The sequence below is a fragment of the Entelurus aequoreus genome, linkage group LG11 (assembly GCF_033978785.1).
Source record: "Entelurus aequoreus isolate RoL-2023_Sb linkage group LG11, RoL_Eaeq_v1.1, whole genome shotgun sequence".
Lineage (NCBI taxonomy): Eukaryota > Metazoa > Chordata > Actinopteri > Syngnathiformes > Syngnathidae > Entelurus > Entelurus aequoreus.
Window position 1 is genome coordinate 57,761,021 of NC_084741.1, and position 14,576 is coordinate 57,775,596.

General features: G+C 37.6%; 1 protein-coding gene across 1 annotated transcript in view; it reads left to right on the plus strand.

Annotated features, from left to right (window-relative positions):
- The first annotated feature begins 4,616 nt into the window (after positions 1-4,616).
- bckdhb (branched chain keto acid dehydrogenase E1 subunit beta) overlaps positions 4,617-14,576 on the plus strand; it is a 62,547-nt gene continuing 52,587 nt past the window's right edge. The window contains exons 1-3 of the mRNA XM_062063596.1: positions 4,617-5,055; positions 6,240-6,317; positions 9,210-9,278. Coding sequence (XP_061919580.1) covers positions 4,860-5,055; positions 6,240-6,317; positions 9,210-9,278 — 343 coding nt within the window. The 5' untranslated portion in view covers positions 4,617-4,859. The remainder of the gene's footprint in view (positions 5,056-6,239; positions 6,318-9,209; positions 9,279-14,576) is intronic.

Sequence of the window (14,576 nt, forward strand, 5' to 3'; positions counted from 1 at the left end):
ATACAAAATAGTGTCACTATTAAATCACTATACAATATCACTAGTGCCCTGTTATTTTAGTCCGGGTAGGGTTTCCCAAATTTAGGGTTGGGTCAGTTTTTGAATGATCTAGGTTATTTTTTAGCTTTGTATCTAATATATACACTTTTTGGAGAGAGAAAAAAGGCAATAGATTTTGATCCCACAAGCAATGGAAATGAATAAAGTTTTGTAAATAAAGAAGAACAAAGGTGTCTCGCATATTTACTATCCATCCATCTATTGTCTACTGCTTGTCCCTCTCTGGGTGGTGGGGGATGCTAGAATCTATCCCAGTTGCACTCGTTTTTTGTTTTTTTCAAATGCCTAATGACCTTAATCCATTGTTTCTCATATAGGGCAACGGGGACCCCCTGGAGATTATGTGTGTCTAGTATTCATGTTAGAATGATACATAAACCTGCAGCTATGTGGCAGCGGTTTTTAATCTAATCAAGAGGCTCTCTGTTCTACCCAGTAGAGGTGGTAAGTACCCAGGAACACGTGTATAAAGCTAACGGAAGCAAAGATATGGAGAAGTTTGTCCCATGCCTTTGTTTTTGGCCTTTGCAATATTTTTATTTTGCTTTTGTTTTTTAACTTGCAACATTTTTAATTTGCAAAACTTTCCTGTTGCATCTATTAGATGGTGTTCTGTACTAAGTCAACTATTCTACAAAATACTACATTTCAGATTGCAGTATTGTAAAAAAGTACTTCTTAAGTCATGGGGGAAATAATAACGCCGTAAACCTGAGTCTTAAGGTACCAGCCAAAACCAATGAAAAGAAAATGTAATGTAATGCAATCAAATGTAAAGCAGCATTGCCAGATGGAAAATGACAAATGGTTGTATCAGAAACTTGACATTGCCGTACATAGGAGATTTGACGTGACTCGATATCATCTGTGACAACAAAATGTTGAGACAAGCCGTGTATATTGGAACATATAATGCCGTTTTACCTATTTGAATAAACCAACAGGTTAATGGAAAAAGCTGACACACGACAGAACAGCGCTTTCACCTGGCTGTAAAGTGGCACGTGAGGCAATGTACTATTCTTATATTCCGTCATGTGACTTCTTCCCCAAAGTAAAAACTAGAGGTAGTCAACCAAGCCAAGATGGCTATCTGAGTACTAAAGAAGTTTAAATCCTCCTGCAAAAAGCCAATACGAGAAGAAAATCAAACTATGCAATGGAATAGATCCATGTACTTTATGAAAAAAAAAAAGATTTGTCAAGTGATATCAAGGATTCAATCAATCAATCAAAGTTTATTTATACAGCCCTTAATCACATGTGTCTCAAAGGGCTGTCCAAGCCATAACGACATCCTCGGCTCAGATCCCACATCAGGGCAAGAAAAAACTCAACCCAATGGGCACAATGAGAAACCTCGGAGGGGACCGCAGATGTGAATTTTTTGAGATAAAGGGAAGGTGAGACACCGGCCGGTAGTTTACAATGAGGTCAGGATCGAGGTTAGGTCTTTTGAGCAGAGGATGAATAACCACTTTTTTGAATGCCAGGGGAACAGTGCCAGAGGAAAGTGATAAGTTTATAATATTTAGCACTGATGGTTCTAATGCAGTATTACAAACAGCTCCTTGATAAGTTTGCCAGGAAGTGGGTCAAGTAAACATGTTTATTTTGTCCCATTTACACATCGCAGGAGTTCCTCTAATGTTATTTCATCAAAAAGAGAGATACTATTTTGGAGGGCAATATCCGTCGTATATACATTCGTATCTGTATTAATAGACCACAGTTGTAGCTGGGACGCCTTGTCTTTAATCTCCTTTCTAATGAGTAAAATGTTCTAATTAAAGAAATGCATAAAGTCATCTGCCGAGTGGGTGGAGCTACTGGGAGGAGTCCCTTGTTGGGTTAGCGATGCTACTGTACTGAACAAATATTTACGATCGTTTTTATAGTAATTAGCTTTAGCTAAGTAACCATGTGTTTATAAGTTATTAAACTATCACTCCATGCTTGATGGATAACCTCAAGTTTAGTCGCACGCCATTTGCGTTCCAGCTTTCTACATGATAGTTTAAGAGCTCTGGTTTCTTCTGTGAACCAGGAGGTACGCCTTTTAGGGACGTTTTTTAGCTTTAGCGGTACTATGCTATCAATGGTGTCGCGCAGGGTGTCGTTAAAGTTGTTAGTGAGGTTATCGATAGAGCCCACATAATTTGGGAATGGCGCCATTACCGAAGGCAGTAGGCCAGCAAGAGTCATAGTTGTGACAGCATTAATGTCGCGGCTGCTAAAGCAGTCGTCATTAGTAGCTTGTTGACAATGAGTGAGAACTTCGAATTTTATAAGGTAATGAGCGGACATTACTTTAGTGTACAAAAGTATCATAACTATGGAGGTGGTGACGACAAGGACTAGGGAGGGGAGGTTTGGTGGTAGCGGGGGGTGTATATTGTAGCGTCCCGGAAGAGTTAGTGCTGCAAGGGGTTCTGGGTATTTGTTCTGTTGTGTTACGGTGCGGATGTTCTCCCGAAATGTGTTTGTCATTCTTGTTTAGTGTGGGTTCACAGTGTGGCGCATATTTGTAACAGTGTTAAAGTTGTTTATACGCCCGCCGTCAGTGTGACCTGGCTGTTGATCAAGTATGCCTTGTAATCACTTATGTGTGTGTATGAGTCGCATATATCATGTGACTGGCCGGCACGCTGTGTGTATGGAGGAAAAGCGGACGCTGGAGGCAGTGCCTTTAAGGTACGCCCCCAATATTGTTGTACGGGTGGAAATCGGGAGAATGGTTCCCCCGGGAGATTTTCGGGAGGGGCACTGAAATTCGGGAGTCTCCCGGGGAAATCGGGAGGGTTGGCAAGTATGAGTATAACTGAAACACTCTCAAGGTCACTAAAAAGGAATAAATAATAAATAAAATATAATAGAAAATACCAATACACAACTAGAAGAGGCAATTCCTGAAGGAATGTGTGTGAATGCTCCAATGCTGAAGTTGAACTGAAATGCTGACAGAATGTAGTATGAATGTAAGAATAGTTTGAATGTTGGAATGGTTTGAATGTTGAAAAGCTGACGCTGAACTAAAATGCTAATGGAATGTAGGGTGGATGTAGAAATGGTTTAAATGTTAAAATAGTTTAAACGCTGAAGTGGTTTGAATGTTGGAATGGTTTGAATGTTGAAGAGTTAGAATTTCCGGGAAAAACGGAATTTGGTTTGGAACTTGGGAAAGTGTTAGTTTGAATGTCCACGATTGGTGGAATGCGTTAATGTTGGAATGGTTTGAATAGGTTGAAAAATGTGGAAATTGTGCAACTTGGAAAAATGTCCCATTCATTTAAATGGGAACTTCCTGGAAATTTGGGAATTTTGGGAAAAGCGGGATTTTTAGAAAATGATTAGGAACATGAATGTCCTGAATTGGTTGGTGTTAGAATTGTTTGAATTGGTCAAAAAATGTTGAAGTAGTAAATGGTATTAGGGAATTTCGGTAATATTTGGAATTTTTTTTAACTTGGAAAAAGGGTAGTTTGAATTTCCAGAATGGTGGAATGTGTTAAAGGTGGAAGTGTTTGAATCGGTTGAAGAATATGGGAATTGTGGAAGTTTGAAAAATGGCCAACTCATTTTGAATGGGAAAATTGCAAAAAAAGGAGGAATAATTGGAAATACGGGATTTTTTTTTTTAGAATTGTTGAAGTAGAGCACACAATTCCTGAACAGGCTGAAATATTTGAAGTTGGAACGGTTTGAATCAGATGAAAAATGTGTGGATTGTGGAACTTTGAAGAATGTGCCATTGATTTCAATGGGAATTTCGAGAAAAGTGGGAATTTTTTTGAAAACGGTAAATAACTTGAATGGTCTGGATGAATTGAAATGGTTGGTGTTGGAATTTTTAAAATTGGTGGAGAAATGTTGAAGTAGTAACATGTTTAATTGAAAAATGGTATTACAAAATTCCTGGAAAACCGGGAATTTTACAGTTAAAAGAACAACTTCGTTTTTTGTCGTGATTAAGATTAAAGTTTTGACCGTGGAACAGTTGAAATGCGTTGACAAATGTGGAAGGAGTAGTCGCCAGAAAAAAGGGTGAAAATAGGGCTTTGGAAAAGCAGAAATTTTGGAAAATCCTGGAATTTTTTTTAACTTGGAAAAATGATCGTTTGAATTTCCAGAATGGTGGAATGGTTTGAATAGTTTGAAAAATGTGGACATTGGAAATTGTTAAAGTTTGAAAAATGGCCAATTCATTTTGAAAGGGAAAAAAGTGCAGGAAAACCTGGAATTCTGGGAAATCTGGGAATTTTTGGAATTTGTCAAGGGAAAGCCCGCGATTCCCGAATAGGCTGAACAGTTTGAAAGTGGAATGGTTTGAATCGGGTGAAAAATGTGGAAGGTAGAGCGTGCCAAAATCTGGAGAATAATAATAATAACTTGAATAATAAATAGATTAATTTTGGTTTACAAAATGCTTTGGAGCATTCACACAAATATGATAATTATACGTCTGACAACGCTGAATGTCACCTTTCCAATTCCCTGCAAGCACGCCTCCCACTTTTAACCAATCACACCATTGACTGTAACAGAGCTTCTCTTCACTAGTAATGGAGGAGAAGAGGTCCTACTCCAACAACACGTTGGTGTAATTCATTTAGGATAATGATCCGATTGAATAAAGCAATAGTATGTTTTTGGGATGATGCATAAACGTATGAAAAAAAGATGTATAATAGCGACGATGTGTTTGCTAATTTGATGCAAACTAGGCTCTCAGTTTAAACCATAGACGATCTTTGTAGTTCACATTGCCCTTCCTGATCAGTCAAGTAGTGACAACAACAATGGCGGCGTCTGCTCGGCTTTGCATCAGAGGTGCACACTCCAAACTTTCTATCCCCGGTTTAGCTACCGTGCCACCGAGCTTTGTTGGGCCCACATTGCTGAAACGGTCACCGAGCGGCAGCTCCCATACCAAGACACAACGTAGACATGCAGCCCACTTCACTTTCCATCCGGACCCCGACACAACACAGTATGGTAAGTAGCTAGGCGGCTAGCTTATGTCCGCTAGCTTCTTCCTGTAGACCTCGTAACCTGAAAGGTGATTGGGCATAACACGTGCCGTTTAACAATGCTAAATCAAGTGTATTCAAATTAAAGTTACATTTTTAAAAAGATGGCATTTAATGTCGAGAATTTTGTGAGGAGGGGAGTGTGACCTGCGTCCCTGGTGTTACATATTTTTCGCAATGCAGTGTGACAGTGGTTCTCAAACTTGTTAAAGTACCAATGATTGTCACACACACACTAAGTGTGGCGAAATTATTCTCTGCATTTGACCCATCACCCTTGAGCACCCCCTGAGAGGTGAGGGGAGCAGTGAGCAGCAGCGGTGGCCACGCCCGGGAATCACTTTTGGTGATTTAACCCCCAATTCCAACCCTTGATGCTGAGTGCCAAGCAGGGAGGTAATTGGTCCCATTTTTATAGTCTTTGGTATGACTCGGCCGGGGTTTGAACTCACAACTTACCGATCTCAGGGCCCATGTACCACCTCAGAAAACACATGTCTCGCTTCGAACCCCAATAATGACCAAATTTAAAATACAGTAGCGTATTAGGCCCAAGTATTCATGAAAAACAAGGCACATGTTTAATTTACCACGTACATTTTAATATATTTGGCCACTCGCAACATTACACACATTTTGAACAGTAGCACTGTTCGAACATCTCATTCATCCAGGTCATTGTCATCTCAGGGCATTCGATCGATCGCAACTGGACTGGTTGGTTTGTTTTAGAAGACATTTCGCCTCTCATCCGAGTTGGCTTCATCAGTTCGTGCTCAAAGACTTAGATTGGTCAGATCTACTGTTTGAACAGTAACACTGTGTTTGAATATAGGTGTTTAAATATAGGGAAATAAAACATTGTACTTGAATCAAGTGACTCTTTGGCGTATAGAGCCCACTAGTGGTACATGTATAACAGTTTGAGAATCACTGGTATAGCATATGTATTGTAGCCAGACCTTTATGGAATGTTGTGAATCCAATTCAAAAACGAGCATTTTAGATGTATGATTAATGAATAATTGGTATGACCACAAGTGCCAGTGGCACTAGGTGCTAGTTAAACTGGATTGTACAATCAATAGGAACTTAAAACATCATCTGATGCAAGTTTTTTTTGTCATATTGTTTTATCCTCCATTATAGGGCCAACCGAAAAGATGAATTTGTTCCAATCAGTTACAAGTGCATTGGACAACACTCTTTCCGGAGACCCGACAGCAGGTATTTTTTTTTGCTTTTCAAAACTCCTTAAAAATGTTTACCTTTTTGTTTACCTTTGAAGCTTTTTAACATGATTAATTAACAAGGTTTACTCATACATGCAGCTGGCTGGTAATTAAACTTCATTATTCAAAACAGCTTGCAAGGTATTGTTGAAAATAGGATTGCTGGTTTTTGGCCTTAACAAGCATTGTTAAAAAAGGCCATATTTTGTGATGTTAACTGACTTGCATTCAAAACAGACTTCAGAAGGTTCTCGGTCATTTGTAGTCAAAGCTAAAGTGGAACTGCACTTATTTTGGAATTTTGCCCTTTATTCACAATACCTTTGTAAGACAAGAACACTGAAATCAGTTTTTCTTTATTTTTCATGCATTCTGAATCGTAATAAAATTTTATCAAAAGCCCGCTAACATGTAATCAATGGGAGTCACTTTATTCCGAGACAACAAACACTACTCAGGCACAAATTATGATATAGAACTTAATTTTTTTAGCCTGAATATAAGAGGGATGAGCGACAAGTTTGAGAAGCTGTATGCCAAACAGATGCCGCTTTAGTGAAACACTAAACATCATGTTGCAGTATTGCTAAGTGCCGAACATGATATGCAAACTATGAAAATCATAAAACAAACACTTACTGAACTGTCTGCTCTCACTCGGATGACAACTGATGGGCTGTTCATATTATACAGTTTAGATAAGTGGTTCTTAACCTTGTTGGAGGTACCGAACCCCACCAGTTTCATATGCGCATTCACCGAACCCTTTTTTATTGAAAAATAAAATGTAGTTTTTTTTCAAATTCAAGACAAAGTTATATGTTTTTGGTAACACTTTAGTATGGGGAACATATTCTAAGTAACAAAGACTTAATTTTGAGTTTTTTGGACACTAGGGGAACATATTCTAAGTAACAAAGACTTAATTTAGAGTTATTTGTTTAGGGTTAGGGTTAGAGGGTTAGGGCCAGGGTTAGAGTGTTAGGGTTATAATAAGGCCATGCCGAATAAGGCATTAATAAGTACTTTATAATGACTAGTTAAGAGCCAATATGTTACTAATTTGCCAGTTAATAAGCAACTAATTGATGGTGAATATGTTCCCCATACTTAAGTGTTACCATGTTTTTTTACTGGTGCACAAAATGAACCGTGCATGGACATCACCTTGTTCAAAGAACAAAACCAACACAGTGCATAAACCTACAACAAATTACACACCTGCAAATCAGTGTGACTTCTGCTGTTGCCGTATCCGTAATACACCGATAGGGAGAAGTTTTTAATTACACAATGAGTCGGGTGTGTCTTGACCTCCGCCGAACCCCTGAGCCCGACTCACCGAACCCCCAGGGTTCAATCGAACCCAGGTTAAGAACCAACTTGTTTAGATGAAGAATGAATCATAACCCTCAAAAAGGGTTAACAAAAAACGTTGCCACAAACAAGCATATTTTTGTGTCTTTCGCACAGTTTTCGTGTGTAAGATGGATGTCCAAGTTTGCCAACTTCTTGGTTTATGGCTACAACCTTCTATTATCCAGGTGAAAGGCATGATTTATAAAATAGAATCAACTGAAACTAATTTAGAGGCGAAGCAGCAACTGCAGCCGGTCACTGGCTCAATGTGTCAATATAGCAGCATAAGCGAGCTCTCTGTGATCACTGCACCGCTAAAAGTAGATTTTCTGCGTTAGCGCTTATAATACCAATATCTCTAATACTTGGTTAATATTCAGGTCATGAGATGTAAAATGGTGTGTTGCTGGCGTTTTTTAGATTTTTGTGGGCGAATAGAGAGAGGCACATACCCAATATGTATGTTATCAGAGCTGCGTTGGACAATTAGCTTTTAAAAATATGGCACTTCTTTGTTGCATATGTCAAGTATGTCATCAATACATACATGTGTTTGTCTTACCATTTCCTCTATTTGTTTGGATAGTATCAAAGCTTTGTGCTTAATGTTGCACTTATTAGTTTTCAGGTAATAATACAACATATTAGTTCCAAATAACATTTATATTTTAACTAATATTTCCTTGGTGTTGTCAGCAAAATGTTTTTGAAATGTCTGTTTATGGTAAAACTTCATCCATGTTTTTCGACTTTATGGACAGCCGCCCCTATGCGCCTACCTTTTTAAATGTACTACTATTGCATCAATTAAGTACAAATCTTCAAAACGTGCTCAATGGATAGGAAAGTGTGCCTTTTTAAAATCTAGCCAGCCATGCGGCACAGAGAAGCAGCGCACCATGGCTCCATCCCTCTAACCTTTGTCTGCAATAATGAGGCACTTTGCAATGATATTCTATGATGAAGTGGATGTGTTGAGAGGGTTACTTGTACACAATTCTTCTTTAAATTGCATGAAGAAGCGCATGGCCGCGTTTAGGTCATTTCTGTTTCACTTAATTCATGTAGATATTGTAGCTCGTATTGTTGACTTCTATACTAAGGAAGGAGAAGAATAGCTCTGGTCTTAAATTGCCAAAGCTGAAAACAAGACCAACAGCACAACAAAGCGATTTTCTTAATTAATTGATCAGATCTTTCAGCAGCTGTTAATTTATCTCTGCATAGATAACAACGCTTAATAAGACTTGAGACGGCAGGACTACCTGATACATTACTGCAGCGCTTTCCATTTAGTAGGTGCTAATGCCATAATTGCTGCATGATTGCTTTTTTGTCCCAAACAAGCCACACACTTCAAGACATTTAGAAGTCACAGGGTTTTTCTGTTTTTATGTACAGGGCCCATTGCTCTTTGACAATCCTCAGTCAGAGCACTTTTTCTCTCTTGATTTAGCCATTGAAATGTGTACTGTTGCTGTACTTGTTTTGCCCACTAAACTCTTTAACTGTGTGTCTTTAATCACAGTCATATTTGGGGAAGACGTGGCTTTCGGTGGAGTATTTCGCTGCACAGTGGGTCTAAGAGACAAGTATGGTAAGCTAAAGCCATCTGTTTGTAAACATGTTGTCTTTCTTTATCATTCAAAATCAAGCCCTTTGTGTAAAGCAACCAATTCTGTTTTCTGACCTGCATTGTGGTTTTTGTTTTTTTACTTACATTGTGCAATCACAAGGTGGCAGCAGAGTACTTAAGGAGCCCATTAAACTCTCTAAGAGGCGTTTGTAAGAGTTCACTGTTCACCTAGTGGACCAATTTTTTTTTTTTTTTTGCTCATAAGCCTTTGTTGTTTCCTCCATAAAGCATATTTGCAAGAATTACCAGTACATTATTTATTGATTTGAGTTTGTAGATAAAATCCTTAATTTACTTTTTTTTTTGCAATTGCTACTATACATTTGTTGCACTGAATAAAATAAGATCCACACATGTTGCACTGAATAAAATAAGATCCACACAATAACCATGTCATATAGTAACACCACATGGATGATATACAGTATTTAAAAAAACAGTTGTTATTCACATAATTGTTGTCTAATGCCCTAGAGCAGGGCAATCCTACTAAATTGTTCTTGGGGTCATTTCCAGAAAGCTAAATACTGGAGGACTGGACTTCTCCCTTTATTATTATTCTTATTTTGAGAACAAGTATTCTCTTTAGTGGACATTTGTTTTTAGTCTATTTATACATGCAATAAATAGACTTGTCATGCAAAATACAAGTGTCCACTATAGTGCACGCTGGCATTTTGAAGGTTAAAATGTTAGTACAAGGATCTGCTAATGTGTTTAATCTGGTCCAAGTTCCTCTACACTACAGGAGTGCTCTAGTGTTTTTAATATATTTAATTTGCTTAAAAAATATTGAAGTCTCTCCTAGAGGTGAGGGAAATAATAGATTTTTAGATGCATTGCAATTCGGACATGAACGATTATAAAATCGATTAGTAAACGTCAATAATCGATTTATTCATTGTAAATAAAGTAATGCAGACATTCTGGCTGATTGCAGCGAGCCACCTCACCGAGAGATCCGACCAGCTCCTTTATTATAGGGCACTTATGTTTCAGTTTTGCACACATTTCCATTAATTTAATAAACGTGATGTGAATTATTTAACTGTTTCTTATTACAAAAGTACTGTTTTTAAATGTTTCAAGTTATAAAAGCTTATTTAGTGAAACAAAAATAAATGTAAAACTGCATTAATATACATAAATTAAAGATGCATAATAAACAATTTTTAATCAAATGATAGCTCCTGAATTGTAATCGTAATCAAATCGTGAGGTACCCAAAAATTCCCACCTTTAGTAGCTCCCATGTTTTGAACTGAATTTAGGGGCCGGTCTGGGGTCATTCCCAGGCCAGATTTGGCCCACGGGCGGCCAGTTTATACCGCTGCCCTAAAGGTTTCTAAATACACTTTATTTACAAATTATTTACACATTTACGAAGTAATTTATTTGAGTCTTTGGAATACAGAAATTAATCATTATTTAAAGCTCAAATATAGTATTAATGTATATGAATACAATCAGACTTTAGCAAAGTGTGCAAGTACCAGAAATATGGAACTGACCAGTGTGAGACCTATACCATGTGTGTGTATTATTGTATAAAGGACAGGACAGATGAGCAGACGAGAAGCCACTGCTCTGTAGTGTGTATGTGACCGGAGTTGTCACTAGACTGTTGCTTTGCACGTTTCTACAGCAACTGTTGAAACAGAGTTGAGGCCTGTCTATCAACTGCTTGTGTAGCTCCTGCAGACTTGAAATGATGAAGATGAATACATCACTGTGTGTACAAATGAAGTTCTTAAAGGGTTCAGCTCACAATGTTCAAAGGTTTGGACCCTGGCCTTTGAATTCCTGTCATGTGTTTGCAGTAAAACAGGTGCTTTTTGAATTTGGTTATTTTTTTCATGTACATAAAACTTTCAAATACAATACAGAGCTCTATTTTCCCTCTTTATTACATTTTGCAACATATTTTGAGGAAAAAAAACAATCAAAAAAATTGCACCCTTTTCAGCTCTTGTGATTTGTTATCCTTTTCTAGTTTTCCTATTTTAGTTTAGCATCTCCAAATAGCAACACTTCTGCTGATACAAGCTCCTCTAAAACTGTACAAAATATATACTGTCACATACATAAAGAGATGACTTGCACAGAAGAGCAGTCTAAAATAATTAATTGTGAGTCTTATAGGTCTGAGATCTGCTGTATTTTAGTTGGTTTTGGTGTGTTTGTTTTTCTTTTTAATAACATGGTGTCTCAAATCAATCCCACAGTAGCTGGCTTTTCCTTTTGTTTTCATTGACGTCAGACATGTTGACCTTTTGGAGAGGGATCATTATTTTCCATCTCATCCTTGTGTACAGTGACGAGCGCAAAGCTGTTTTTATCCCTCTCAGAACTGAGAGGGATGGTGCTCACCTATACCACCTGCAGCCATTATACAGAAAAGAGGTTAATGCAGGGTGACCACAATGTGAATGGCTTTTTACAAGGCAGATGCATCCATCTGCCAATTTTTTTATGCTGCACTATTTTTTTTCTATCTGCTTCCCCAGAATTATCTTACTCCTTTTCCATACTACGTATAGTCTCAATGCTCCCATTGTTACCTTTGTTGTGAGGTTATGTAATCGTTTCCATTGGTGTGTCTGTTTGTTAGTTAGTTATCAAAATAACTAAAAAAGTTATTAGGGCGGATTTTCATTATACTTTTAGGAATTGTTCCAAATGTGATCTAATTGGATTTTGGGCCTGATCTGGATCATTTCTACTAAGGCTGTATATTGGCAATGACTTCACAATACCATTGAGTATTGTGATATGGTGACATTCTACATAGTTCACTGTTAAATTCATAATGCATCTTAAAATATATGTTGTATATATTTGTACTAGATGACAACAATAATTCATTGGACAAACTGAGTCATAAAAAAAAAAAAAATAATAATCAATTTATATTTATGGCAATTGTACAGAAAATGGATTATGTTACTTGTCACCTAAATGTAAAAAAAAGCTCTCTACGTTTTAACTGCCAACTTTTCTACTGCCTCGCCTCCCACTAACCACACAATGCAAGGTATCAGTACTGCAACAGTTTGCATGGCCGAGGTGCGGAAATCGTCCTTTTGTTACAATCGACCCATTATAACATGGCTTTACTTAATAGACTTATATCTTTAGAAAAATGATCGTATTTTTTGCTATATCAATATTTTTCACCCACCCTAATTTCTACTGTTACCTTATGTTTACGTTTTGAGCTTCATTTTCTGTGTGTGTGTGTGTGTGTGTGTGTGTGTGTGTGTGTGTGTGTGTGTGTGTGTGTGTGTGTGTGTGTGTGTGTGTGTGTGTGTGTGTGTGTGTGTGTGTGTGTGTGTGTGTGTGTGTGTGTGTGTGTGTGTGTGTGTGTGTGTGTGTGTGTGTGTGTGTGTGTGTGTGTGTGTGTGTGTGTGTGTGTCTTATGTTTACGTTTTAAGCTTCATTTTCTCTCTCTTTGTGTGTGTGCGCGCGCGCGTGCACACAGACAGTGGATAAGTGACAAGAGGTTCTCACTCTGTTTCTTCTTTTCCACTATAGATAGCTCAAAAAGTTACAAGCAGATATTCCTCTAACTTTCAGGAAATGTGATAAGGAACATTTTGGGGCTAATTCAGATCATTTGTACGCCATTTCCTTACATTTACAGTACATTACGTGCTCCAACACTTTGTGTATGTGAGCGGCCCGCCTCCACTCACACAGACAAAGACAGTGAATGACTGACAATAGGCCTTTTGATTAAACTTTCAGGAAATGTAAAAAATAAAATAAGGAACACATGATTACATTTTGGTAGCAATCACCTTTTGGATTCAGAACTTTTTTACTATTGGGCGGTTGGGCCTGGAAGATGTCTGCTCTAAGAATGCTTTTCTAATTATGTTAGGTTTTATTACAAAAGTTGAGTGACAAACGTTGAACTAAAATTATTTTGTTGTATCTGTATCTACTACTTAATTTACTAAAACTACAAAGTCTTCTAAAGGCTTTTGATTCAACTTTTTGTGGATCAACATTTTTTGAATCGCTGAGAATGTACACAAATTACATATCTAGAAGCGCATTTATCTAACTGCTTACTAATCCTACAATCTTACCTGCAGTCAAAACATTGAAACATCAATTTAAAAAGATTAGAGAAAATGGGATTTCGATTTTTCCCTTCTAACTTATGTCAGTAATGAATCCAGAATTTCAATTTTGTAATAAAATGCCTCTTCATTATTTCTTAAACGAGCAAACCGTAAAACTGTTTGAATTGTTTGACCCTTTTTGAAAGAGTTTGGCGCAGAATAAAATTGTTTTCTTCCTTGAATTGGGACTTGAGTAATTCCAAATACCTGAAAGTTTTGGCTGCAAACTTTCAAATGTCTGCTCGAAAGCTGAAGCTGAAAAGGAATTTCACCTTGCATTCCCTTGCATGGCCGTGACCCTAAGAGCATACATAAAATCAGCAAATAATGGATTCACCAGAAGAATAATAGATGTTGCAGAGCAAGAAGTGACATACACAGTGGACTGACTGCTTAGCAATCAGTTAGGGTTAACACACAGGAAACACACATTCCCACTTATAGTAATTTTCTAGTCTGCATGTCCTCCCTGTGTTGGTAATTGAAAAGGTAATGCGTGGATCTCAAAGTCTTCTTGCTGCAAGACAGCAGTGCTAACTTAATCACTGTCCTGACGGATGTGAAACTCTTAATGCGACACACTTTAAGACTTGAGAGAGTGAGCAAGTTTTGTTCACGTTACATATGATATTAAAATCTCTGTATAATCAGCCTATATTCAAGCCTATTAAGTGTCTTTAAGTTACAAAGTCTCAATTGCTGTACCTATTTCTTGGTAAAATGCGATGCAAATTTACTTAACTGGTATTTCACAAAAACTAAAACATTAACAGGGCGTAGCATTAAACAATTTAGCATTTTCGCTTTGATCATATGTATAATTCATTTTTTAAGGTTTTAAACACAGCCGCACTTTGTTTTGTTTTTTTAGTGCTAGGGTTGATGTTTGTCAATGCTTTGACAACACACAGGCACACAAACGTATACGGTCACTCACAAGAGCTGTACGCTTGGGTTGATTCTCGTCTTCAGGCCAAAATGCTCACTTTGATCACTGACTTCTTTGTCCCTCTCTGGGTTTGTGGTAGCTAATTGAACTTAATGAGTTACACTGGTGAGAAAGACATTTCCAGGCAATACAGAAAAAAAAGTAAAGATGAGAGCAAAAATAACATTCTCAATCCAAATT